Source organism: Nipponia nippon, unplaced genomic scaffold (genome assembly GCF_047370975.1).
Source record: "Nipponia nippon isolate SJK-2023a ecotype South Korea unplaced genomic scaffold, ASM4737097v1 scaffold_5, whole genome shotgun sequence".
NCBI classification, from domain to species: domain Eukaryota; kingdom Metazoa; phylum Chordata; class Aves; order Pelecaniformes; family Threskiornithidae; genus Nipponia; species Nipponia nippon.
This window is the reverse complement of record NW_028262369.1, coordinates 434,644-461,742: the sequence shown is the minus strand read 5'-3', so window position 1 is coordinate 461,742 and position 27,099 is coordinate 434,644. Positions and strand designations below refer to the sequence as shown.

The 27,099-nt window shown below is 47.1% G+C and overlaps 2 protein-coding genes across 12 annotated transcripts in view; one reads left to right on the top strand and one right to left on the bottom strand.

Moving 5' to 3' along the window:
• Nucleotides 1-141: 141 nt before the first annotated feature.
• Nucleotides 142-20,338, top strand: TELO2 (telomere maintenance 2). 7 transcript variants are annotated; one of them, XM_087734128.1, is made up of 21 exons: nucleotides 142-448; nucleotides 984-1,261; nucleotides 1,832-1,900; nucleotides 2,580-2,727; nucleotides 3,122-3,224; nucleotides 4,022-4,090; nucleotides 5,004-5,145; nucleotides 6,429-6,565; nucleotides 7,345-7,433; nucleotides 8,490-8,597; nucleotides 9,221-9,306; nucleotides 9,606-9,697; nucleotides 10,745-10,861; nucleotides 11,868-11,939; nucleotides 12,502-12,672; nucleotides 13,400-13,491; nucleotides 14,330-14,429; nucleotides 14,841-14,905; nucleotides 15,554-15,669; nucleotides 18,270-18,356; nucleotides 18,771-20,338. In XM_087734128.1, exons 1-21 carry the CDS (start codon nucleotides 165-167, stop codon nucleotides 18,872-18,874), a joined length of 2,529 nt encoding a protein of 842 aa, XP_087590254.1. In that variant the 5' UTR covers nucleotides 142-164; the 3' UTR covers nucleotides 18,875-20,338. The 7 variants fall into 7 exon arrangements, with proteins under 7 accessions (XP_087590254.1, XP_087590248.1, XP_087590249.1 ...); XM_087734122.1 differs by lacking the exon at nucleotides 18,270-18,356; XM_087734123.1 differs by lacking the exon at nucleotides 18,771-20,338 and having other exon boundaries at nucleotides 8,487-8,597; nucleotides 15,951-18,756.
• IFT140 (intraflagellar transport 140) overlaps nucleotides 20,279-27,099 on the bottom strand; it is a 94,207-nt gene continuing 87,386 nt past the window's right edge. For 4 of the 5 annotated variants that reach the window (XM_087734118.1, XM_087734121.1, XM_087734119.1 and 1 more), the window contains exons 21-30: nucleotides 26,475-26,570; nucleotides 25,980-26,112; nucleotides 25,745-25,888; nucleotides 25,203-25,331; nucleotides 24,806-24,988; nucleotides 23,614-23,820; nucleotides 23,183-23,395; nucleotides 22,933-23,099; nucleotides 22,454-22,595; nucleotides 20,279-20,760 (exon numbers count right to left, since the gene is read on the bottom strand). In XM_087734118.1, the coding sequence (XP_087590244.1) occupies nucleotides 20,557-20,760; nucleotides 22,454-22,595; nucleotides 22,933-23,099; nucleotides 23,183-23,395; nucleotides 23,614-23,820; nucleotides 24,806-24,988; nucleotides 25,203-25,331; nucleotides 25,745-25,888; nucleotides 25,980-26,112; nucleotides 26,475-26,570 (1,618 nt within the window). In that variant the 3' untranslated portion in view covers nucleotides 20,279-20,556. Of the gene's footprint in view, nucleotides 20,761-22,453; nucleotides 22,596-22,932; nucleotides 23,100-23,182; nucleotides 23,396-23,613; nucleotides 23,821-24,805; nucleotides 24,989-25,202; nucleotides 25,332-25,744; nucleotides 25,889-25,979; nucleotides 26,113-26,474; nucleotides 26,571-27,099 lie in introns of those variants that run through there. The other variant, XR_015699182.1, reaches the window with a different exon arrangement.

Sequence of the window (27,099 nt, the reverse complement as noted above, 5' to 3'; positions counted from 1 at the left end):
AGCCGCCGGAGGGGCTGCCCCACCCCCCCCCTTCCCCGGGCTCCTGTCTCTTTAAGACCGGCGCGGGCGGCGCTTTTCACATGCGTCACGCGGGCAGGCGCCGCCGATTGGCTGCCGCCGCGGGCGGGCGGAAGCGGGGTGGCCGCCTCGCGCACGTCAGCGCCATGGCGGCGGCGCTGGAGCGCGGCCTGCGGGAGGCCGCGGCGGCGCTGGGGCGGGACGGGGACGGGGCGGCGGCGGCGCTGGGCGCGGTGCCGGCCGCTCTGGCGGCGGCGGGGGGCCCGGCCGCCCTCGGGGAGCGGGAGCGGGCGCTCTTCGGCGCCTTCCTGCGGAGCCTGGCCCGGGCGCCCCGCGCGGCGCGGCCCGAGGGCGTGTGGCAGAGCTGCTTCCTGCAGGGCCCGCCCGGCCTCGCCCTCTGCGTCCTGCTGGAGGCCCTGGCCTCGCCGGGGTCAGTCCGGCTTGGGCCGCGGCGGGCGGGCGGGCGGGCGGCTCCCGCGGGCCCGGCCGGGGCTCCGGGCTGGCTTCCCGGTGGGAGGCGGGCGGAGGCGGGCGGTGGCCGGGGGAGCTGGCAGGGGCTCGTCCCCTCGGGGGGTGCCTCGGAGCGCAAAGGAGGGGTCTGAGGATGCCCCACCTGTGGCGTGACGGGGCATAAGTGTGCAGCGGAGGGGGATGAGCCAGCGTGGGCCTTGCTCTGCTCTCCGGCCCCGCAGTCCTTTCGTTTCGAAACCCACGTGCAGTACTGATGTGTTCCACAGAGGTCACAAAACTGTCTTCAGTTATGCTTATTGACGATCCTGAAACGTTAACAGCCAAGGAAGCTGTAGAGATACAAAGAGATTAAAATTGCTTTGATTTTGATTAAAATTCTGCGTGATTGAGCAGCATTGCTGTAGTGGTGAGACCACAACAGCAAAACAATAGCGTGCACATCTTTTTTTACCTGTTAAAAGGGGCAGGGACTTACTCCGGTTACTTTCTTCCAGCCCTGGCTTGCATCCGAGGGAGGTGGCTGAGGTGCTGGAGCAGTTCCTGCAGGAGGGACGGATTTCAGCTCTGATGTGGGAGGTCTGCCAGCCGCCAGCGCAGGCTGGCTCACCTGAGCTGCAAGAGGCCCTGCTCAACAAGATCGTATGTTTGCCTGATCACGTGAGCAATAAACTCCAGGGGAAAAACCCGCCAGTGTTTTTCCCACAGAACTACTTTCCTCTCTTGGGTGGTGCAATTATCCAGGTGCTGCAGAAGATCTCCGATTCTCTAAGAGGTGAGATTGCAGGAGGACTGCTATAGAGACGGCTCTTCTGAGGAAGTGTTTTGTGCATGGACCCCCTTGGCTGGTGCTTGAAATACAGATAACGGGTATTGCAGAGCCTCACGGTCACCCTTCGGGCTCAAGTTTATTCTCCTTAAAAGCATAAAGTACCAGGAATGAGGAAGACGGCCAAGGCCTTTTAAAATCCCACCGAAAGCTGCAATTCTGCAAGCTGTTAATGGTATCTGTTGCCAAAGCTTAATTGTGGTCACTTGGTCTGTGCTGAAGTAATTGTAGGGAAGATTTAAATGGCACTGAATGAACCAGTGGCTTTGTTACCATTGCGTTAAAGTGGGACTGAGCTATTTTAGTCATCTGACTCTTGCTGTGTAAAAATAATACTGAGTGCTGTTTGGTGCCTGAAGGCAGGTGGTAGAGGGAGGAGGAGATGATGCTTGAAAAGAAAAAGTTAATCTGTGGTTTTAGGCTTCAGCACTTGTAGAAGTGCGTGCACCTCCTTGTGAAGGTGGTTTGGAGGATGCTGGTGATGCTCTTGTTAAGCTTGTGTCTGTTTTATCCCAGGTGGCTTGGATTGCTCAATCTCTTTTGTTTCTCATGTCCTGGGGAAGGTGTGCGTTCATGGGAGACAAAGTGAGTGGTTTCCAATACTATTTTGGGGAGGGGGAAAGTCTGTTTTACTGTGTTTAGTACAGAAGGATGACTATGATGATGATCAACAGAGGGAGCGGGAGACTGACCGATTAATACTTCGTGGGTTTTGTGAGTTGGACTGCACAGGCTGCTCTCTGCCTTCTGAGGCTACTCAACTACGTACCTGAGAGATGTCGATGCTTTTCTGTCAGCCCATGTGAATGTGGTCTGTTCTCCTCTCAGAAACTGATGAGGTTATTGGCCTTCTCGTCCTGCCGTTTGGGGCATAACTATTAAATGTTCCAGTGCTTTTCATCCAGTGGTCTGAAAGTGCCTTGTAAATACCAGCATAAATCGCTGCCCATATGTAACAACCCTCTCATGTGAGTAGCCTTCAGTCTGGCTTTGCTTAGGACTTTGAAGCCACTGAATGCAGAAGTAGTTAACAGGGCTGGGGAAGAAGAGGAAAGATTTTCTAGCTATTTACTGTGGTGAGGAATACTTGCCAGTTCCTTAGGCCACTTAGGTTAGTTCTTACCACAGGAACAATTTAGAACGGCAAACTGTGCGTTGTATTTCTTCGTCTTGTAAGGATCTTGAAATTTGCAGGCTGACCTTGAGTACCATTGCAGCGGTTCTGCCCATCTGGTGTATTCACCTGTTTTCTCTTCCACTTCAGAGGAAATTCTGAGCGTTTTGGTACCCCGCCTGACCGATCTCACCAAGTCAGACTGCATCTGGCAAAGAATATGCTGGCGATTGGTTGAATGTGTGCCGGACCGCTGGATGGAAGCAGTGGTCCTTGGTTTTGTTCAGAGAGCACCAGGGTAAGAACTCTGCTTTTCTCCCTGATTCAGAGCAAAAGCTGGAATTTTTTCACAAATACTTGCGGAATCAGTTTCTGAAAGATGCTGGGGGGTGTGTGTGTGTGTTTGTGTAGGCGGTTACTTACAGTGCCATTTCCTGAGAGACTCCAGGGGTAAAGTACCTGATTGTTCCCTCTCAGGTAGAACCTGCACCATTCTTTAAAGATGTGCATCATGATGTGCAGTGAAAAAACAAGTGAAAACATTCTTTGCAATTACTGACTCACTTTTAAAGTTTAGAGGTGTTTTAGAGACTTTGTTGCAAATAGCTGCTCACAGAATTTCCTATGATTAGTAGCAGCATGACAGTAATTACATGGATTCCTAATGTTGTGCTATTGACCTGTCTTGCTAGGGCAGATACCTTGTCTAGGTTGCTGGGGAACCTGGTAGTGAAAAACAAGAAAGCTCAGTTTGTGGTGACACAGAAGGTGCTGCTCTTGCAGTATTGCCACACGGTAAGGACTCTGCGTTGAACAGCGGTGTAGTAACGCCTGTTTTTCCCAAGTGCCAACGTGGTTTTTAGCTGAACTCCAGGTCTTCTTGAGTAAGATTTAACTCTTCATTCTGAAACCAGCCCTCAGTCTCTCCACATGTACCTGAGCTGTGCAGCTGTTTACTTACATCCCCTCAGCTGAACGTAGTGACGAGGGAGAGGTAAATGGTTGCTTTGAAGTCATGGGATTCATGTGCTCTCTCAGGGTTGAAGGTGATTAGCAGAATTACTGTACTCTTTTTTCTGGAACCAAATGTTTTTTTGCACGTAATTTCAGTGTTCTGGGGAGCTGGAGACATCTAGTTAATTTAGAATCTGACAGAAGAGACTGAAGAAGCTATGACCCACCCTCAGGGATAAGAATTAGATTGCAGAGATGAGATAGGGACTGGTTGTTTTTCTTTTTTTCCCTGTGCATCTGAGTTTGTCGCAAGGTGTTAGGAAGTGTTCTGTGGCTTGCGATGTTGTGAGAGATGTTCTCTAGACTTTCTGTGTTCCATGGTTGCCTGGGACTGTGCTTATCCGGTTTGGATGGTAAAAATACTGTACTGTATTCCTGCCTTGTTTTTCCATATATTTCATCAGCAACTGCATGGGTGTGTTTGATTGTTTTTTTGAAATTTGCTTACTTTTCTGTCTCTGAATGTTGTCAACCAGTCCCTCAGAATGAAAACTTTAGCATAGTAAAAATACACATTTGTCATTGCTGGGTGACAATTTTATGCCCAGTTAAAGCAAGACTCATGGTTTTCATTGCAGACTGCAGTGCTGCAGAACCTCCTTGGCTACCTGTCCCTGGATAGCCTTCGGCGCGCTTTATTGATCAAAGTAAGGTTAAGTAACGTTGTTGGTGAGGTATCTGATGGAAAAAATTCTACTGTGTGAGTGTGCGTGTACGTGTGTCTGTGGGGTGCACAGTTTGGTACTTCTCTAAGGCACTTTTTTTACTGTTCACAAGAGTGAGGGAAGCCCTACCCTATCACAAGTAAATTGTGATATACAAATCGAAGACTTTCTGCACTGCTGGCGTTAGTTTTTCATATGTAATTGGTAAATTGTCTTCCAAGTAGCAAAACTACGGAGGCTTGGATTCCGACAGATGTCCCGTGTCCTCCATCCTTCTCAGCTCCCTCTGTCATCCCCTGTTTGTGTGGCTGGGCAGATGGCAGCAAGTGAGGAAGTTGGTTGGGAGCTGTCTGTGTGCCAAGTGGCTGATGCTTCGGAATCTCTCTCATCTACCTTTTCCTCAGTGGGGATGCAGCTATTTTCCCATTCCATGTCAGCAGTGTGATGGAACTTCTAGGAAATTTGTATCTCTGGAAATCTCTACTGTTTTGTCAATTATTTTTTTTCACTGGTTACACGTTCTGTTATTCTGTTATCTGGAAGTACTGGGCACCTGTATAAGATTGAACTAAAAACATATAAAACCATATAATATCATACTGTTTTTGACAGTAATACATATTGCTCTGCATATAATATAACTTTTAAATTTAAAAACCCCATTATATTAAACAATATATTAAATGAAGGTGGTGTGGAGTTCTCAGTTGGTCAAACACAGTACATTGAGGCCCCCGAAATACAAAGTTAGCTCTGTTTGTAGGGAATGTAAAGTTCGCTGGGAAGCATGAAGACCAAAGGGCCATCAGAATACATTAAAAAACGTGCTTCAAAAAGAAGATTACTTGAGTGTAGAAAAGATCCATTTCAAGCCAACTTGAGTTTTCTGATTCAGGTGCTGCAAGAACTCTTGGAGACCTGGGGCAGCAGCAGTGCTGTGAAGCACTCTCCACCTGAGCAGCAGCAGTATATTAGCAAGGCCATCCTTATCTGCCTCTCCCACCTGAAGGAGCCTGAAATCGAGAGCTGCAGGCAAGGTGAGGCAGTGGGAGAAGGAAGGGTTAGGTTTGTTTAACAGAAGGTCTGACTGTGAGTAGAAAAACATCTTATTCTCATCTATGAATAAAGAAAATTGCCCCATCTTCATCTTGGCAAACAGGGTAGCCTCCTGGAATCCTCTTTTTCTTCAGCACTGATACTATATCGTTCCAAGTGCATAGATTTAAATTATAAAATTGGAGAACTCTATCTCTGAACTAACGTTCTTACCTGAACAGTGGTTTAGGAGCCCTTAAGTTTTGTTGCAGGAAAATCAGGATTGCCTCTGGGACTGGTTAGAAGAATGGTGTGATTTGCAATTTATAGGCTTACTGTTGGAGCATGAGTAAGGCTTCAAAGGGGACAGGGGAAAGTACACCAAGGATAAAAAGCTGTTTGATCGGACTCTGACTACCCATGTGCATTCCTCCGTGTCATCCTGCTCCCCTCAGTGTGAGGTGAGTAGTGGTAGTGAGTTCCCGGCAAGGACCTCCTATTCTGTATTCGTACAGTGGGTAGCACATTGGGGTCCTGGTCTAAAATTTCTGTTTCTGTTGCAATAAAAAAAAAGTCAGTCCGATGTCCAGACTTACTTCCCTGTGTGTATGGCTTTTGGGGGCGAGAAGGTTGACTTACCAGAGCTGTTCATCTGTTTCATTCTAGAATTAATTCTTCTTTAGGTGAATAAGTGACCTGCTATTTACTAACAGTACTGAAGTTTTATAATGTTTCTTATCTGACAGCGGTTGCAAAGATAAGCTTTTCTGAGTTGAAGGAGGTCAGTCAAACAGCAGTAAGCCTGCCTGGTAGCTGGCAACCGTCATTCTCTGGGCTGAGAAATACCGGTGTTATCTGCCTGTTTCAACTTCTCTAGGTGGTGAGGGAAATTTCTCCCTCCGTGATTGTTGTACTGGTCAGAATTTGTAGCTTCCTCAAAACATGGCATTTCACTTCAGTGGCTTTGAAGCACTCTAAAAACAAGCTAAAGATTGACTTGACTTACCATGCTTTTTTGTTTCAGTGAAAACTGAAATATTCCAAATTTAGAATATATTGCAATGTTTTGTTGACTTTGTACCCCATGAAAGAGCATGCTTTTATCATGTTGGTGCTGAAGGTCGATACTGCCGTTGCGGAAAGAGAAGTCACAGTTGCGTGGGCCCTTTCTATCTTTCTGCCCATTACTAGGTGGTGAGCGGCTAAAGGTGCCCTCTCGGGGAGCTGGCGTAAGGATGGATGTTTGTTTCTGTCATTGTTTCGTGCACGGTTTGTTTTTTTTCAGAGCTTCTCACAAGCATGATGGAGGGCGTGAAATGCCACTTGGACAGCAACCTGCCACAAATACGGCGTCTGGGAATGATTGTGGCAGAGAGCATTAGTTCAAAAATAAACACTGATGGGCCTGTCCTGAAGTTTCAGGTGAAGGTTATAATGAAATTTATGTCTGGTGTGCAGGGCTTAGAGGAAATAAAAGCTTTAAACCAGATGATCCAGGGCATTATAGCAAGTTCTAACACTTATCTGGAAATAAGAAGAGACAGCAACACTTTCAAAAAGAGAGGATATCTGTTTACAAAAACCAATTGTATAGAAAATAGCCACGTGGCTGAGAGTGACCTTAAGAGCGTAATCTGATGATAAAGTTCAGGGTAAACTGATGATACTAAAGGACTGCTAGAGGATTATCGTATTGCATGAGGGAATCGGAATCTGACCCATGGAAGTGGAGAGGAAACTTCAAACCTAAACCAGTGGTGAACATTCAGTCCCTGACGTGGTGGGAAGACCTGCTCTGAGTGGGGAGTTTCAAGATTGACGTGAGGAAATACGCTCTGCTATTTCCCGTAGAGTTTATAAGAATTATGTGATTAAATCACATTAATTCTTTAAAAACCTGCGTCATCCCTCATGTCACATTGCCATTTATTAAATGTTTTAAAGATTGTAAATAACATTCAGGCAAGGTGTGATCAGGTACTGCCATTAACTATAGGGCCAAAGATTACCTGTGGCACAGATTGCTATACAGCATAAATACATTACTGCTGGCAGCACAGTGATTGAAGCAAATGGGATTTGTGTGGGTCCATCTGCTCATGATTCAGTCTTCATTTGCAGACAGCAGAAGGGTCAAATGTTGAATGCTGGGCCCATTTGCAATCAAATAGAGTGCAGTAACAGTTTTTCTGAATGTCTAGTACGAAGAAGATGATGAAGCAAGACAACTGAAGTCCCTTCTGGTGCAGACTCCACCATTCTGTGTTGTCCCCAGCCTTCCAGATGATGAGTAAGATATTGCTACTGTTCATCTCCATGCCATCTTTTTGCCCTTCTCCATACCTTTTTTTGAGTTACATGCTAGAACTGTATACAGTATTCAAGATGTCGTACATATTCTTAAGCAGTATAATGCACCTTATTCTTACAATGCAGTGTAGTTATGTTAAATTCATAATTCAAATGGTAGTATGTATTAAAATTGCTTGTTTGATAGCTGCACATGGTGAAACCATGCTGCAATTTCTAGGGGTCTTACGTGCCCCTGGGTAGAATCAAATGGGCCTTTCTGTTCACATCTAGGAAATCTGGCATTTGGGCCATATACCCCTCACCCATTCATCCATGACAAAAATCTAGCATATCTGTCAGTCTAAAGACTGGGGGTTTTGATGCTTTTAATTTCAATAGCATCTGCTGAGGCTTTTTGAAGCACTTAGTTTTATCAGCAGATGAACGAAGCACTTCGTGTTATTAGCAAATGAAGCCGTCTAGCACTCCAGCGAAACCCAGAGGATTTATTGCTCCCATTTTAGGGGCATAATCAGCATAAACAACTGATTGAGACAGCATTTGAGAACTAGAGAGATGAAAGGACAATGCCAAAGTCCACAGAAATGGGTACAGAGACAGAAAAAAAAGTCTCCATTGTTATATTCATCCCACTAATGATGAATTTAGGTTAAAGATGTTTCTTCCCCATTTGTTCAGTTTCAGTCACAGCTTCAAATATGGTGCAGGCCAGGGTGATCCACTTACCACGGATAAGGCTTTCCTTAGCAGTCCTAGGTATAAGTTAGTGCAGGGGGAACAGAGCAAATTAGCTAGCTTAATTTTTGTTATCCATTGCTCTTCTGTTAAGAGATTCTGCTTCGCTTCTCCCCTCACCCCATTCTCCTTCCCAGGGCTTTGTTCCTGTGTCATCCAAGCTGGGTGGGAGGCCGCAGGAGAAATAATTATCTGCCGTTCTGTTTAAGCAGCAAGGGTTGGTGGTGTGGGTAGTTTCTTGCTTGTGAATAGGGACTGTTACTTTATTGGTTTTAATCCTTCTTGTTCCTCACAGCAGGAATGAGAAAGCAGATGCTGCACTGCCATTGGTATTGGAAAGTAACAAGAAATCGCGTACAGCAGCCCCTGTGATGCCAGATGAGGAGTCAGATGCTGAGCTTGACAGGTGTGGGGGCAAGAAACTGGTAGGAAATGGAAAAGAAATGGCAGGTTCTTAAGAGCAGACGTGGGGAGAAGGGAGCTGTTGGTAGCTGCATTTCTTGGCAAATCTTAGCTTTCTGACCTTGTTCAGCTGAGTGGTATGCAGCAGAATAGGACTTTGCGTAGGAAATTGCACGCAAGTATGTTAGTCAATAATTTAAGCAAAGCCCACATCGTGTACAACCATTGATTTTACGCCATTTGACTTAGATGCTTGTTTCCTGGAACTATGGATATATCTACCCATTGTAATAGTGGACCTGCCTTATTCTGTCACTTTAGCAATATATAAAGAAATCTCAGGAATCGGCTTCTGGTCTCTTGGTCACCTGGCTCCATCTGCACTTGACCAGGAGATCCAGTCCCAGATCTCGTCACAGAACTGCTCTTTCACTGAGCTTCAGAGTGAGTCATAGAACTTCCTAAGGAACCCTTTCAGGCCAGGCTTCAGCAGCGCTGCTGGGTGATGCAAGAGTGATGGTGTTCCGGCAGTGTATGTGCTGGTTCTTTCCTGTTTGTGTCTATAGCTGGGGAAAGGAAGAACGTCTATACCCCATAGACTAACTCCTGCCTTTATTTCTTTTACAGTGATGATGACCTCATCCCTTATGACATGTCAGAGGATAAAGAACTGAAGACTAAGGCTCCTGTGTATATCCGAGACTGTATTGAAGGTAGGAGATTTTGGGCTGTGTCTTTATCTGTTTCTTACTGGGTTTGGGAGAGTGATCTCTGCGTAGGGTTATTTTTTTCTGAGCTAATTTGAAGAAGCTGTAGGATTTCAGTAGTCTGGGCTAAAGTGTTGAGCTGTAATTTTGGAGTAATTTCAGTTTAGTTCCTAATGCTGGTCATGCGCTGGGTCAGTGATACTTGCCTATAACAAGACAAACTATTGGCCGAGGAAATGTGGGGGTATGTACCCAAGCACAACCATTCTGTTAATAGCTTTTGTTTGTCTTTTGATTACCTTCAGTCCTGACAGGATCTGAAGATCTGGACAAATGGGAAGCTACAGTCAAGGCTCTTGAGAGCTTGGTTCGAAAGAATCCAGCAGCAACAAGAGAGGTGAAGTAGTATGAGCTGAGTTACCGGTGGGCTGTAATACAGGATTATCCCTTTGCCCTCGTGAGGAGACTAAACATGCCAACAGAGCAGCAGGCTAGGCTAACGTGTGCCTGGATTTAAAGCTTTCAACTCGGGAAGGGAAATAGAAGGAAATAGTTGCTTTGGAGGTGAGGCTACAGAGCACAAAGGAACAAAGAAGCAGGCAAAGGTGCTGGCAACAGTATGGCATTTAGCAGCTCCAACGCTGAAAATGAAATGCGTTGCAAGCAGAGCTTGCCCGTAACGTGAGGAAGCAGAGGAAGCTCCATGCTTTGTGCTGGGCGGAAAAAGCATTAGAAGTGCAGTTTATAGAGCAGCCACAAATTCCACGGACCAATTGATTTTAATTTTGGATTTAATTGGTTTTGAATTGAAATTTAATTTAATTGTTGTTCCCCCCCAAAAAGGGGTATAAAATCAAACGGACTTTCCCTATTTGCTTGTACAAGTATAACGTCCTCCTGAGGGAGCAGTTGGATTGTACTGGTCAAGATGAAAAGCTCAGGTGAGAGGAACTTGGGACAAGGTCCCCGGTGTGATGAGTGCTCACCACCACTTGTTGGGGAACACCTGAATGTGGCAGAGAGACAGGCCTCTGCCAGCGGAGAAGGGGAGGGGGTGTAGTCTGGTAAACAATGCACAATCTGCTGCTCATCAGACATGTCACTGAGCTGGATGGGCTTTGGGTGTGGTACTGTCCCCTTTAACCCATCAGTTACAGTGACAAGTCCTCCTCTGTCATGATGCCACCACTTGTCCAAAAAGCCAAAGTGAATGGGGACAGAGAAGTTGGCATAAGGGTTTGTTCAGTGTTTTGAGAAATCTCTGGATGGCATTTAGCTTAATGTGTTTTCTCTCCCTCCTAAGTAATGGACATGTTGCCTATATTCCATACCCTCATTGTCTTTGCTCAAGCGTTAGAAATGCTGTGTAAATCCTGTGAGGGGAAAAAAAAAAAAAAACAAACCACTTGCAGGGATTTGATTCCTTTTTTCATATTTTGAGCAGGTTAGCGTGGAGCTGGCAAAAATATTATTGCATCTGGAGGAGAAGACCTGTATTGAAGGCTTTGTGGAGCTCCGTCAGAGAGCTCAAGTAGCTGTTTTAACCACAGATCCAATACCTGTGAGTTCCTCTTATTGCTTTCCTTTTTCCAGTTGAGACACAGGTAAAAATTTAAGCAGCTGAAGTCTCTTGCTAGCTTGATAGAAGCAGCTATCAGTGTGGTAGAATAGCTAGTTCATGTCTACAGCATTTATACAGAGATGGGCTATGTACTGAAAAATCTGCAACGGATGACTGAAACAACAGGAAAGAGAAAACTCTGTCAGAGCTGCAATGGACTGGAGGAACTGTTTGGATGCTGTTAGTATGAGTATACCTGACAAGGCAAATTAGATGAGGACTTATTGCGCTGAAGGGGAGATTGTTTCACATAGAGGGAAGCTGAGGCACAAAGGGCTTCTGCAGAAGACGACTTGACTGGTGGTTGTAATTGTAGAATCGCAGAATGGTTTGGGTTGCAAGGGGCTTTTAAAGATCATCTACTTCCACCCCCCTTGCTGTGGGCAGGGACATCATTCACTAGAGGAGGTTGCTCAAAGCCCCTCCGACCTGGCCTTGAACACTTTTTATGATGGGGCATCCACAGCCTCTCTGGGTAACCTGTTCCAGTCTCTCACCATCCTCATAGCAAAGAATTTCTTCCTTATGTCCAATCTAGATCTACCCTCTGCCAGTTTAAAACCTTTACCCCTTGTCCTATCAGTACAGGCCCTGGTAAAAAGTCTCTGTCCATCTTTCTCATAAGCCCCCTTTCCGTATTGAAAGGCTGCAGTAAGGTCTCCTTTGAAGTGCCAAAGCTGCCGTGGCAGTTGTTTGGGTTCCTCGGCACAGGAGGGGGAGAAGAATGGCCAAGTCCTGTTTGTCACTTACTTCCTTTGGGAGAATCTAGAAGTGGAAGGGTCTGAATTTCCCCTGTTTGCACAGCGTGTCTCTTGCCTTCTCTTGGAGGCTGATTGTTAACTAACAGGAAGCAGGACTCCCCCTGAAATGCAGTGCTTCTAGAATTAGTGGGAAGGCTGTTTCCAGCCTGGGTTTGTGTTCATTCTGCCTTGATTTTTCTGCACAGGTAGCAAAGTACTTGACCTCCCAGTTCTACTCTCTGAACTATAGTCTTCGTCAGCGCATGGACATTCTCGATGTAAGTGCTCTTCTCTTCGCTTCCCACTTTCCTTGTGTCTTTGTTGCACCAGTGCTGTTTCCCTGAGATGTAACGGGGTTGCCTTCTATTCCTCGTAGGAGGAGGCAGAGGCATGGAAATCTCTTACCTTAGTATTTGTGCCTGGCATTGCCCTCTTGTTCATAACCGTGCTACGCTCCAATTATACAGCGATCCTTCCCCACAGAATGCAACACATACGATGGTCGTTTGCCTAGGAGAAGCCGCTGTTCCCTAACACGTCATCAGTCTGTGTTATCTTCACTTTCTGAAAGACAGTGATCTGCCTGTGACGACTCCTACATAATTTCACTTACGGTGTCTGAAGGAGCCACTCTGCTGTTTCAGGGCTAAGTGACCAAGCGGGGTCAGTACCTCAGAGCCAGTTGGTGGTTCGGGGGTCGGTTACCTTGCTGTTCTTCATTCTAAACCTGTCGTGCCTTTCTGCCTTGCTGTTCCTGTCAGTTTGGGTGCAGGTAACTGTTGTTGTTGCCTAGTACAGCGATTACCCCTTTTTAACAGAACCTCCCTCTTTTTCATCTAGATATTGGTTTTGGCAGCTCAGGAACTGTCCTATCCCAAATCCCATGGGAAGACCAAGCATTCTGGTGCCCAAAAACCTTGTATCCAGCTCCTTCCTGGAAGTGACAGCTCTAAGGACTGGAGAAGAATTGTTGATGAGAGGATCAAAAGCAAGACTCGGAGATTTGCTATGGTGAGGCCAGGGCAGAAACAAACTAAGGTCAAATCCAGGAAGAATAGGAACACTAGGAGCTGCTGTAGCTCTATCCGGAAAGAGCAAAATACCTATGAAATTGGGCCCAATCCAAAGGAAAGACTGTGTAACTTCAAAAATAAATTTATCTTAGTATCTGGCTGAATCTTTCGGTGCAGAGTACCAACTCCTGTAGTCCTCTCCCGGCAGGGAGAGGAAAATAAACATTGAACTCTTGCCTTGCATTGAGGGATAGTTATTGCTGTCCTGTGCTTGTTCTGAGCTTGTCTGGCCGCTGCAGGGAGCTGTGACTGCACCTCACAGATCCCAGAGCCTCCTCCATCAGACGAGCTGCCTCCGGACTGGACTGTGTCAGCCTTCCTATTTTTCAGGGAGATAAATTGATGCCAGTTTCCTAGATCCCAGAACTCCCCTGTGGATAATCCTGGAGAACTTGCTTTCCAAAACTGCTTTATCCATTGCATGTTCTTGTTTCTTATATCTAACCCAGCAGTACTGAGCTATATTTTACTGAAATACTTAGATGTGTGAGAGGATCTGAAGTGAGAAGTGAGCCATCCAGTCTGGAAACTAGTAGCCATAGGCGGACAAGCAAGCCGTGGCTGACAGGGGGATGGCTGCAAGGAACCTATTGACAGTGGGTCCAGTGAAGTGGAAGAGTCGGGAGCTGCGTCCTGTGTCTAGACTTCATTTTTCTCTTGAACAGGGTCAGTCTCAAGTGGAACTGGCTTCTGGCCCAAATGAGTTCAATTCTGTTGCTGGGCACTTCTTTTTTCCATTGATTCAGCACTTCGACAGGTGAGTGTGAGCACCTTGGGATGTGGGCCTGGCAGCTGCCAGAGCGAACCTTTCTGCTTGTTCTGCTTGCCTCAGAGCAGCAGGCTAAAGCCCAGCACCTGTGCGGGAGTCTGGTGACACCACACTGACGCCTGGCTCGTGCATAAAGCTTAGAGAGGAGGGGTTTGTGGTCTCTTGGACTTACCCTGTGGAGTCTTGTTGGGCAGGAGTATGTAAGATGTGAAGTGAAGGTACATTATGAAGAATAACCCATCAGCAGGTACACAGGTGGATGATTTTGGCAGTACCAAACCAGTTGTCTCGGCTGACCCTTCACCTTGGGAGGCTCACACAAAACACCCGCAGAACTCGGACGGCAGTCTTTAACCAAAGTTAACTGTCTCCGGTTTGGGCCTGTCGCCTGGACTGGTCCTTGTGACCACATTGTAGGACACGGGACACAGTTTATTGTCAATCATTTAAGTCTTTGCTTACCTAAGGAAGGCTGAGTAATTGATTCCATGAGAATCAAGGTTCTTGTAATACCGGTCTTAATGGTTTGTTTCTAGTATGGCAGTGGTGCTAGCTTTTGCATGCAGTTCTTTCTAAGTAAAGCCTGTTGGTAGGTAGAGTAAGTGATGCCTGCTGTAAGAGTAGAGGATGTTACTGGTCTGGGAGCAAAGATGAGAGCAAACAGCTGTGGCCTGTGTTAAACTGGGAATGACTGTATCATGACTGTTGTTGTCGTAGGGATTCAGGCTTGTGGGGGACAGTTGGCCCTGCATAACCACCCTGACTGTTCCAAAGATGCACGATCATCCTTCTCACTGCTACAGGACTGTGTATCTTGCACTTGCAGGCCTTTGACAACATTTGATCTCCTGGGGGAAGATCACTTTGTCCTTGGAAGACTGGTCCACACTTTAGCAATCCTGATGTACCTGGCTGTCAACACTGTGGTAAGAAAGGCTGCACGAGCTTGCAGATAGCAGGAGAGAGTTCCAGCCTGGGAACTCAGAGGTGCCTTCTGAAACAGCAGTGTGCCCTGGGGCCTGCTGCCCTTAGACTGGCAGCAAGTTTGAGTCGCGTGTGCTGAGAGGTTGCAAAAAGGCCTGGGAAAAAAATGGTCGGAAGAGAGACATGGGATTCAAGACGCCCCTGCACTCTCTTTTGCTGCTTCTGGTAGAAAAGCTATCAATTTCTTTGGGAGAGTGGGCACATCATTTCACTTTACTGCTTAAGTTTCCTTATCTGTAAAATAAAGTTAATGGTAACCCTGATCTTCATGGCAGTGTATCTCAAGGTCCAGCTCTGTAGGGTGGCGTGAGTGTGAAGGTATTCAGTGTTTCTGTCATAACCCTGTTTTGCAGGCAGTTACGGCAATGGGAAAGGCACTGCTGGAGTTTGTTTGGGCTCTGCGTTTCCACACTGACTCGTGAGTTGTAGTTGTTTGCTTTCATTTTTAAAGATGAGCTGCGAGCCGGTCTCCAGCCATGGTTTGTCTTTGTCCAAGACGAGCGCCTGACTGAGAATATCCATGATTTAATGCATTAACTCTGTGCTCTCTTCCAGCCTTGTGTTCTTATGACTGAGTATTGCAAGAGCATGTAATGAAGGCATTGCTTTAGTGTCAGGCCAACGTATGAACTTGGCTAGTGTCTTCTAGTGCGGAGGTACAGTCGTTACCCATAGGAAGCATGACAAATTTCTTCATCAGCTATCCATGTGATAGTTTCATCTGTGTTTACTCAGGGAGCTTAGAAAACTTCAGGTTCAATTCCAGCATTCAACCCTGGAAAAAAATTAAGACATGTAGCCAAAATTCTGTAAACGTCCAGTTTCTGTTTTGATCTCAGACTTGTCCAGGACTCGGACCTATGCTGGACTCCCTGCCCCACAGTATGGTAGGGGCTCTGTATGTGGGCGCTCTGCCAGCTGGTGCGTGATTACACTCCTAATCTGTAGGAATATGGCAAAAGTCAACATAACCACAAACATTTGAAACTGGAGAACCCCTGAGGTGAGGAAATCAAGGTAGAGCACGAAGCTTCAGGCTCTAACCAGTTCAGTCTTTCTCCAACAGGTACGTGCGCCAGGGTCTTTTGTCCTGTGTCTCCTCCGTGCTCCTTGGCGTCCCGGCGGAGCGTCTTCTGGAAGACATGACAGAAGAGCTTTTGGAGACGCAGTCCTGGCTGGGAGGTAGGATGTGGTGGTGTACGCCAGTGTTTTTCTGGTTAGCGGTGCAGCCTTTGTGCAGCATCTCTGTAATTGTGATGATAGCAGCGATGTCCTAGTGTTGTGCACCAAAGATTTGCATGATAAGCATATTTATCACTTGCTTGTAAGTTTAGGGCAAGGACCAGACCGCACTGTGTGCTGTAGAGGCGTTACTGAGGTATCTGAAGCATAAGCTGAGAGCTATGTACGGGCCAATCAAAAAAATCCCAAAATATATGATGTGCCCCCTTTCTCTGTCTAAGCGTCCAACCACCCACCTCGTGAAGCTGCAGAAAGAATTGCCATATTGCATGTTACATCCAGGCGGTGACTTTGGCCAGCAGTAACATACAGGGCTGGTACGGCCCGTTCACACCACCTGCACAGAAGATGGGTTTCATTAGTGCTAAAAATAGGAGGAAGAAGAGCATGGGCCCATCTCCTGACTTCCCGTTGCTGATGGAAAGAACGACCTGTGAAAGACAGCAAATGACTTTGCATGCTGCACCCAACGCACCTTGCATCAACACAAGGGTTTGTGGGTTCTGGCAGGCTGGAACTGTGCAAATTGGCGGTCAGGTATCGCCGTGTGCTGGAAGTACAAGAGGAACTAGCGTTCTCTGCGCTTTGTTGCTCTGAAGCCTCCCCTGTGTTCTGAGTGGACCTCATGCAACTCCCTGCGTTGGCTTCCTTCACCATTCTCCCTCCTGGTGAGCTGGCTTCCCGCAGGAAGCAACGCTGCCGCAGCTGGCCTCTGCTCCTCCCAGGCTGTGGAGCTCTGTGCCCTTGAAAAGGGAGAGAGCTGCCTTGTGGGGCCAAAAATGTTACTTTTCCCATGACATGGTGTGCTCTGAGGAATCTGCTTGTCTCTGCAGTTAACGCTGCTATTACCAAGTAAAGCCTTTCCAGGAATGTTATAAATGTATTTTCAGCATGAGGGTCTGCGTAATCTGTTTTTATTGCGTTATTTTTGGAAGGAGGACGACAGAGCTAGTAGCATCTTTTCATGCCTGTAGGTAGTGTAATAGCCATCTCTGTACATGCAGCGCTTTTGCATGAAAACTGCCTGGTAGGTCCTGGTGGGAATGAGAGCAGGATAAGATCCCAGCTGTGCGTATAGTAGAGAAGGGGAAATTGTTGTAGGAGCCTTTCAGAAACCTTAAAGAATACAACTCGGCTCTGCGTCTGGTCAGGTATGATTTAAGTGCAATTTAAAAGTGCTTCTAGAGCTGCTTCCTGAAACACAGCAGCTTCTTGGGCTATGCCTTTGCGCTTTCTTTGTTGTACGATTGTCAGTAAAACCGCTGTCACAGGGAGGCACCGGGCTCCTCCTTGCTGCTCCAACAGGTGAAGTCAGGCACCAGACACCTACTTTTGTGACTGAATCGTGGTTTTTGAGCTAGCGGACTTGCTGTTGCTTCCTGGCTCAGCCAGACAAGATTTGCAAGTGGTGTCATGTATTGATGCACTGCTGTAGCTGGAACAAATGACAAGCTGTCAAGCATGCAGGCCTTCTACTACCGTGCCTAACGGCCAGGAGAAGTCACCGCTTTGGGTTTCAGCTTGGAGCATCTACGGTTCTCTTGCTATGGCTAAAGCACAATGAGGAACGGGGGGCTAGAGAATGTTATCCATGAAGCATTTCGCAGAAATCTACACATCTGCTCCAGTTTGTTGTTAGAGCACAGCCTACGCAGATTGCTGCTGGTCGTGTGTGACTATGACGGACTGTTCCTGCCCGCCAGCCTCTGGGCTGGAACTAGAACTATTCCCCTTAGAAAGTGTTTGCAGCAGGGTGTGAGAAGCTACTTCAGTCACTGTCACAGTACTGTCTACTTAGCGGATGCTTTGGGGGGAGAGGCTGGGATCCACCTTGTACTTGCCTGTCATTGCCCTTAATGCCATGCTGGGCCTGCTGTTGAGTAGCCGAATCCTTCCCGGGGGGGGGGAGGGAATACCTAAACATTTCTAGGAAACAGTTCCTTTGATTCCTCAGCAGCTGCCTTTGAGGGAATTCCCCACCCCTCGCAAGTGCTGTAGAGCTGTGTCATAGGTAAGTTTGGTTTATGTAAGGACCTGAACGATTCTCCGGTGCCCTGCGCCTCCCTTTCGGTGGCAGCAGTTCAAGATCCATGCTCCTGGCAATTAGAAACAGTGCCAACAGCGGCATCTCAGCTTCTGGGCTTGGAACCTCCTCCTTTTTGCCTTCTGTAGAGGGAGTATGGCAACACCATTGTGAAGCTCGCCCCGAGGTTATAAATAGCCCTACTCCCTCTGAATGAGTCATGTGTTTGGGCTGACAGTCCTGGGCTCTGAGCGCGCTGCTTGTGCGTACAGGATATCCTTGCACAGGCTCTCTGCTCTTCCATGCTCCCCCTGCTCAGACATCCTGCGCGCATCCTGGTTTTTACTTTGCAGGCCCATTAAGGGCCCCTGAAATAACAGCTGCTGGAAGCAGCTTCAGGCCCTCCCTTACTTGCCGCATAAAGTGCGAAAGCCCGACTAGTTTATCAGAAGATTCCTCTCAGAAGGGAGAATGTGTTGAAACTTGGGGCCTGCCTCCTTCTTTCCCCCGTTTGAAGGGCAGCGTGAGCACAGGTTTGAGGTGGGAGCACTGAGCATTTGTTCAGATTGCAGGAACTGGCAGAGTGGAGATTTCAGGCTTTCGAGTGAGTGGATTTCTGATTGCAAACTGCGTTCATGCTAGTGGATCAGCTGTACAAAGGGCGTGTATAGCTCAAGGGCACAAGTATAAATTCTGGCACGGAGGTGATCCCATGGAATGCAAGGTCAGACAGTTTCTGTAGTGTTTCAACCCAACTGACTTTGTTTCTGCTACAGGAACGAACCGAGCATTACCGCACGTGACAGTCGGGGCTCAGCTAAACTCATACTGCTCAAGATGATCGAGTTTGCGCATCTTTGCCTTCTGATCTAACAAAATTCCTGCAAGTGCTGATGTCCAGCCCAGACTTTGTTGCATTTAGTGCTGTTCTGTGACGGCCGATGGAACAGTGGAGAAGTGTTCGGTGAAGGGCGGTTTTCCCCATTTTTCCAACTAACAGTGGCTTCTTCTTTTACAGATGTGGTGGAGAAAGATCCAGATGGGGACTGCAGGAGGCTGGCCTTGCAGAACTTGCTACTAATGGAGAACCTGAAAAAGAAACTCCAAACTCTCCCTTCCTAGCTGAAGGGTAAAAGAAGTGACCTTTACCTCATCCTCTTGCCAGCTGAATGCATGTAGGCACTGCTGGGGCCGCTCCAGCAGTCACCTGGCTGGAGAAGAGGAAGAAGGGGGGAAGGGGTGCAGAGCTGTAAGCCAGCGAACCTGACTTGACATCTGGACTTTGTAGTGGAGGCCAATTTAGTGAGCTACTGCTATCCGGTACGGCGTGTACAGATGCAGGAAGGTAGGCGAGCGCTGCCATCCTCCCCACACCTCCCCAGCCCCCACCCGCAGCTATTTATAACCTTGGCAGGTTTGAGTGCTCTGCTAAAAATACAGGGAAGATCTCATAGCAGACTTCTTGTCAGAAAAACAGGAGGGCTGGAGAGGGCTGCTTACCTCCCAGGGCTGAGTCTGTGACACGTCCGTGACAAAGGCTCCCCCTCCTTCCAGCAGCCAGCGTTCGGTGCAATAGCTGTTGGTCTGCCGCTCGAAGGGCTGGCGCGGTGTGGGGAATGACACCGCCGACGAGAGGCGAGAACTGAATAGCTACACTGAAGTTCTGAAAATGTGCCAAACCTGAAAGGCTTGAGCTAGAGCTGTGCTGTGGTTGGGGAGGAACAAAGCAGGAATTCTTTTTGTATAATCTTAGTACAGAGATAAGTTTCTATTAAAGGATAACTAACATCCAGATTTTTGGCCTTAAAATTCCCCCCCCCCCCCCTTTTTCCCTGAAAGTGTGCAATTTAAAAACTTCACCCCAAGTTTTGAAGCAAGTCGCAAAACAGGAAAAAGAAAAATCACTCTGAGCAGAAGAGCTGGTTGGTATGACACGTATGACAGTGACTTTATAAATACACCTTTGTGGGGCAGGGTCACAAAGGGGCTTAAAGGTGAGCAAAACCTCGGTTGCGTATGCTGGGCTTCACTTCTCATGGTCCTACTTGTGCCAGGGAAGAAATACGCATCCTAAAATCTGACTAGTACAGAGTAGCGTGACCCAACTGCAGTGTTTGGAAAAGCAGCTTCACAAAGAAGCTTCCCTGCCTCAGTGACACTGCTGGAGCAGGGAGGAGGGGACCAGAGGGCCCTTCCAACCCTGCCGCACGGTGATTCTGAGGTTTAGCCCAGATGTTCGTAAATGGTAGCTCCAGCCTGCAGGACCCTGTGAGGTACTGAAATACAAAGCTTTGGGCTGGGGGGAGTCTCCCGTCATTCCACGGTCGGGGAGCAGTTTAACTCTTACCCAGGCTCCTGCCCAGACGCGACAGAGATTGTTTTCAGAAGTTCTGACTTCCAGGGACTGACAAGTCAGCACCTCTGCTGACTTAGATCAAAGCTGTACTTGAAAATTTTAACTCAGGAGTTTCCACCTTAGTTACTCAGCTCTTTTCTGTACTCGGAAAAAGGCCTGAAGTTACAATATGCAGTTCTTGGGTTTTTTTTTTCCCCCTCAAATTTATTAAAATACTAAAAATAGCTTCATTACAGGATATACGTGTGAATCATTTGTATGTAGTGTTTGAGATAATGCATTAACTTCAATACTGTTGCTTGTACAGTCAAGCAGGACAAATAAATTTCTTGGTAATAACCAAAAAAGCCTTATCGCAGCAGCGTGTTGACGGATATACGACCCCTAATGAGGGCAGAATGAATGACCTAGTATTAAAGTCAGCTTGGTGTTTGGTAAGTGCAAGTTGTCAAGGGTCCTCCGCTTCGTCAGCCACTTCTTCCTCCACCTCTCTGTTCTCCATACTGCTGTGGCAGATTTGCTCTGGAAGCAGGGTTCGGCTTGCAGGAATGCCTGCTCCTCGGTGAACTGCCTCAATGGTCTGCTGCGTCACGTAGTAGGTCAGGTTCGTGGGTGGAATTCTCTTCTGCATCTCTTCCAGATACCGGTAAGCCTGAAGTAATGCGCAGAGATCGTTGTTATGGGAGGGGTACTGCTTATATGAGCCCCAGCAAACAGTGCAAAGCACCCACCCTTGCTGCGTGGCTGAGCTCTTGACAGGAGCTCAGTGTTGAAGGATGCTGACGCTTAGCTGGGAGTTGTAGCCTTTGCTATCATAGAATCGTTCAGGTTGGAAAAGACCCTTACGATCATCAAGTCCAACCGTTAACCCAGCACTGCCAACTCCACCACTAAACCATGTCCCCAAGCACCACATACACACCCTCGTCCAGATCGTTGATAAAGAGATTAAATGGGACCGGCCCCAGTACTGAGCCCTGGGGAACACCACTGGTGACCGGCCGCCAGCTGGCTTTGACTCCATTCACCACCACTCTCTGGGCTCGGCCGCCCAGCCAGGTTTTTATCCAGCAAAAGCCTGTCTAAGCCATGAGCAGCCAGTTGCTCCAGGAGAATGCTGTGGGAAATGATGTCAAAGGCCTTACTAAAGCCCAGGTAGATGGCATCCACAGCCTTTTCCTCATCCGCCAAGCGGGTCACCTTGTATAGAAGGAGATCAGGTCGGTCAAAGCAGGACCTGCCTTTCGTAAACCCACGCTGGCTGGGCCTGATCCCCCAGTTGTCCCACACATGCCGTGTGATGGCACTCAGGATGACCTGCTCCATGACCTTCCCCGGCACTGAGGTCAGGCTGACAGGCCTGTAGTTCCCTGGATCCTCCTTCCGGCCCTTCTTGTAGAGGGGCGTCACATTTGCCAACTTCCAGTCAGCTGGGACCTCCCCGGTGAGCCAGGACTGCTGGTGGATGATGGAGAGTGGCTTGGTGAGCACCTCCACCAGCTCCCTCAGCACCCTTGGGCAGATCCCATTTGGCCCCACAGACTTGTGCGTGCCTAAGTGGTTCAGCAGGTCGCTGGCCATTTCCCCTTGGCTTATGGGGGCTTCATTCTGCTGCCTGGCTCTGTCTTCCAGCTCAGGGGGCTGGGTGCCCGGAGAACAACTGGTCTTACCATTGAAGACTGAGGCAAAGAGGGCATTAAGTACCTCCGCCTTGATGACCTCTCAGAGTGACTTGTATCAATTCTATCTTTTTCAGTTTAAAAAAAAAGGGGTCCCAAAGGCTGGTTTTACAGCCTCCCAATAGCTGAAGCACTGTCAAAACAATGTGTTAAAGTAAGGTTCATCAGCACAGCTGGAGAAACTGGCACTTGGCATCCTTACACTTCCCAATAGTGGCAGGCTACGGTTTAGTCCAAACGCTGGTGTGTGTGGCACTTCTGCCCTGCAGAAGTGATTCACCATTTCCTCAAGTGACTGCAATTTTACAATTTTCTTTTCTTCTTTGTCCGGGTGACAAATAACGTACCGTGTAATTGCTGAGCCATGCGCCCCGACAGACCCTTCTGTTCCTACTGCATAACCGGGAACGCTTAAGAATCTGCCACCATTTATGCTCTATGTCCTGTGAGCTTTCTTTTTCTCTTCAGTCCCATGAAATGAAAAATACATTAATATGGATATAGTTCCTGAGGTCTCCCACACCCTGCTGAGCAGTTTAGCTCCTGTAAAGGAGCCTCTGCTATGGAATGTCTTCCTGTATGAGATGATAACCGTGCTACACCAAGCTGCGCCGGTGTATATAAAATACGGGCTCTGTAGATTGGAAGAATTAAGAATTAACTTACCATATGGAATTCCTCCACTTGTACATAATGTTCAACCAGAAATCCCAAGACATCGCCGTGACGGATGGCATTATCAAAATCTTGCTCAGCTAGGAGCAGTTCACACTGTCTGACTGCTTCTTTGGGGTCTTCAGAGTAAACTCTAGTAAAAGAGCAAAAGGCAACTGTTAACAATCTGGGGGAGAGCACTCAGCTTGGCATGTGAAAAACAGGGAAGATTTTTTTACTGTGTTATGTTTCATAATCGCCTTTCTGGCTACACTTCCCTTGGTCAATACACTTGCTTCTACTTCAGGTTACCTTTTCATCTTTAATGTCAACAGCACTTTTAAAAATCACGTAATGGTTTCCCTGCTAGAAAAGTGTAACAGCAGCTTTTAGAAGTGAGTCTGCAAATTAGTTCTTAAGCTGTAGGTACAACTTTTCTTCTTGTATGATATTTCTGTCATTAGTTTACATGCTCTGAATACGCAGCTCACCTCCGAGCGTGGATGAAGCGCTTAATCAGGGTCATCTTGCTTTGCAAATGTGCTAGTTTGCTTTCCTGCTCCAGAGGGCTTCTAGGCTTCGCTTTTGAAAGGCACTTATATGCTTCTGTCAGCGCTCCTTGTGCTTTCTCATAGTTCTGATACTCATCAATTTCTACCTGCCAGAGCAGAAGTGAGATGAAAGTCTTGCTCCAGAGCTAACAAACCAAACACCTTTAGCAGTCACAGAAGGGGGATGTACCTGAGCACATGCATCGTAGAAACCTGCCAACAGGTCAAGGGCCCTTCCCTTAGTATAGAAGCTAATGATGTTCTTCATAATCTCGGGGTCCTTACGCCAATCCAGTGATTGTAGATAGTTGGCTGCCATGATATAAATCTCTCTTTGTCTGGAAACTCCCGCAAAGAAGACAATTTTCTCGGTATCGCCAGATTTCAACAGTGCCCTCATAGCCTAGCAATGGAAAGGGGGGCACGGGGGAAGAGGGGGAAAAAAACCATTGTGAATGCAAAAACACAAGCTATGCTAAGATGGCTAGGAAGCCTTCTGCATAGTCTACTGTATGAAGACTGTTCCAAGATTTACTTCTCAAAACACCCTTGTTTTGAGAAATCTCAGGAAGGTAATAGGCTCAGCCTCTGCAGCTTTTTCTTCTACCTATCCAGGCTGACCTTTAACTTGTTTCCTGCTTGCGTGTATTTCTTGGTCGCCATGTGGTAATTGCCTTGTCTCATGCAGCAATCGGCGATTTGCTCCAACAGCTCTCTCCGGGACTCCTCAGAGAGGTCCGTGGAGTCCTTCGAGACCGTCATCTTCTCAGCCATCTCCTCTGTGATGGTCAGGTTCTGCTTCAGGCAAAGTTGCAGAGCTTCATGGTACTAATGGAAGTGGGAAAGCAATGAGATGTTGCAAACACTACAGTGATACTTCACATTGCTTGTGGTGTAACCTACGTCTGTTAGCTGTATGAAGGCACAAACGCCAGCAGCTGTGGATGCTCTATCTAGAACACTGTTGTGTACTCCTGTTCAAGCACACTCTGTCTCATTTTGTTCACTAAGAACGCATTTGGTCTTCCATGAAGACCATTGTTTCTCACCTGTTTTCTCAGAGGACACTCGTGTGGCACTAAAGATTCATCCATTTCGCCTCTTTGATCGTGACATTCTCAGCGACATACAAGTCAGATTTATTAAGCATCGTTGATTATATTAAGGTTTTCAGCAAATACAAATAAAATAAATACACGCATTTGAAAGATTTTGTTAAATATTTTGCTACTTCCCATATAGGAACAAATTATGAGTAGGACAGACAATAGCTTTTAGCCTAGAAAAGGGCTACTGCACCCTTGCAAAACATGGAAGGAAGACAGACATGGGAGCTCATTAAAGAGGAGCGGGTACAGGACTGCTCTGGTAGCCAGCATTTTGGTAAGGCTGAGTTGCCAGCACAACAACGAGGGCATGGTAGAAGTGCGTGAACTTTTAGGTGAGAAATGAAGCGCCTTAACTACATTGGTGGCATGACAAGAGGGACAGCATTGGGTTTTTTGACTGATGATGTTCTAATTTTCCTGTCTCCAAATATGTTAGTTTAGAGAGCAGGAGTTTTTCTTTTCCCAAGAGTCCAAAATCTGCAGGTTTTAAGCCAGAAGTAAGATCAAAAGTCAGGAATCCATTTCTAGAGTTGAGCCAGTGGGCCACCACCCCATGAGTCACTGGCATGAGAGGAAACTTTAAACCTTACAAATGTCTCCACATACCTGTTCACCAACAAAGATAAATGTATGCGCACGCATGTACACACCTCTTGTGCTCCTCCTTCCCTGTGCACGGAGGGACCAGAGAAGCTGGAGCTTACCTTTTTGGCTGTTAGCAGCAGCTCCATTGCCTTCTCATACTGAGCATGTTCAATAAAAAAATCCGAACAGCGGGCTAGCAGAGCTGGGTCTGATTTCTCATCCAGGTCTTCAGCAATTAGCTGTAGGGCCCCAAACTGCTGCGTGGCAAAGGCTAGCTCCAGTGCTTTGGAGAAATGTCCTGCCTGCAGAATTAAGAATGAGTCTTTAAAGACTAGAATAAGCACTGCAGAATCAGCTTACAGCATACCCTCGAGTGGATTAATAAAGCATTACCCACCATGAAGAAATGACCAATAAACAGTACATACAGTAAAAACTACAGTTGATTTAATGTACCTCTGCTGCAGGAACTGCTTCAGTTTAAATTTTGGTATTTTTTACTAAAAAGACATTTACCTTGTGGTATAACATGACAGCTCTGTCCATTTGCTCCCCCTTTTCTTCATAATAGCAGGCTGCCTCTATCATGTCTTCCGGAGAGCTCAAGAGAGCCAGGTTCATCAGCTGATCATCTAAATTGTTCTCCTGTTCAAAAGCAAAGATTTGGCTCTAGGTATGCAGCAAACAGATTTCCTAATTCTGTCTTCTGGCAAGCCTACAGCTTTATGCTGTCACATAGCAGCCTATCAGTCCCCTCCTGTGTAAAACCTACACCAACCCAAGTAACTTGGAGCTGCAACAATGATAATTTGTTTCAGGCAGTTTTCTGTTGAGATATAGAAGAAAATAATGTCCCACACAGACAAGTCTTTATTGATGCATCTTTTGTAGAAGATTCAGGCAGAAACCAGGAGCATCTTCATACTGGGCTGTATATGAGCAAGCAGCGTCTCGCAAGAGAGAACGGGCACAAACAACTTGTACCGCTTTCATTCTGTATGCTGCCTAAGGATAGAATCCTGCTTTGCTTTTGGACATAAAGGCACCTCTTCGCATACCTTACACAAGCGGATGGCGTTGTTAAATGCCTGGGCCCTGGTGTAGAAATGTACAGCCTGCTTGATTTCATCCTGACTCTCATACTGGCGGGCCAAGTGGTATGATGCTGCCCAATTCCCCGTTTCATTTGCTATTTCAGCAGCCTGAAAAGGAAATCACACAGCTTTACTTTGTGCCCATACTCATCCCAGGAATGAGAATACTCTGGAAGCAGATGGGAGCAGGATGCCTTACCTTCTGAATGTTGCCCTGAAAGCAGTGGACACGGACTAGGGAAAAATAGTCCTGAGCCAGTCCATAGTACTTTAGTGCAGATTCCATATCTGATTGGCTCTCCAGGTACTGTGCCCACCATTTCCACAGGCTCCTAGAAAAGCAACAATATTAACTGCAGCAGCAAGAATTGCCAGGGGCTGCATTTTTCACTCCTGGAGGTCTCGACCTCAAGACTAGATAAATTTTTTTAGAATGCAGACAAGGCTTCACCCCAACTCAAGGGTGACTTTCAAAGGTCTGCACTATAAGGGAGTTCAGCCTAGATATCTAATGTGGCGGTTCTTCAGCAAGATGTAGCATAATCCTGAAAAGCTGTAGGAGGATCATAATAGATAAGGCAGGGGTTGAACTTGCGGCTGAGAGGATTCATACTCTTCCTTCCCTGCTCCCGCCCCAAGTTGTATTTCAGACCTGAAAGTCCCATTCGGGAGAGGGAACAAGCATAGCACTGACTTGTCTTTCATCTTGTTGACATAGTTCTCCAGGGCTTGTAAGTCTTCAGAGAGCATTCGGGGTACCTCAAACCTATGCGTGTCTGACTTCTCGTAGCTGTAGAGAAAAAGAACGTCTTAGATGTGAAATGACTACCTTCTTATTAGCTCACTTCCCATGTAAAAAATCCATTTAATGTTGTTTGACAGCTATAGAGTGACAATACTGATAACACTGCTTCATTTGTATTATTACATTCACTGTAAGACCAGTTGCAGTCTGCCAGCACCATCAAAAATAAAAAAAGTTCAATGGTTCTGCAAGACACCTGGTATCAGGGAGGCAATGTGATACAGAAATACTTTAAAAGTGCCAGTGAGGGCCCAAAGAAATATCCCAGAAAGCTCCCCAAGCATTAAGCACATCCCTGTGCAACTGGCTGAAAAGGTCGCAAGAGCCCTGGGCTCCTCGTCTTGCCTAGTCCTGCCATCCACCGCAACTTCAGCCTCTCTTCCACTACCAGGAGATGACTGCACTTATGTCACCATCCACCGTTAGTTAGAGTCTCTCCTCATCTCCCTGCCCACCTTGGTCATCTAATGGGTCTGTCTGATGACATCAGAGCTCTACTTTGACTCTGAACAGA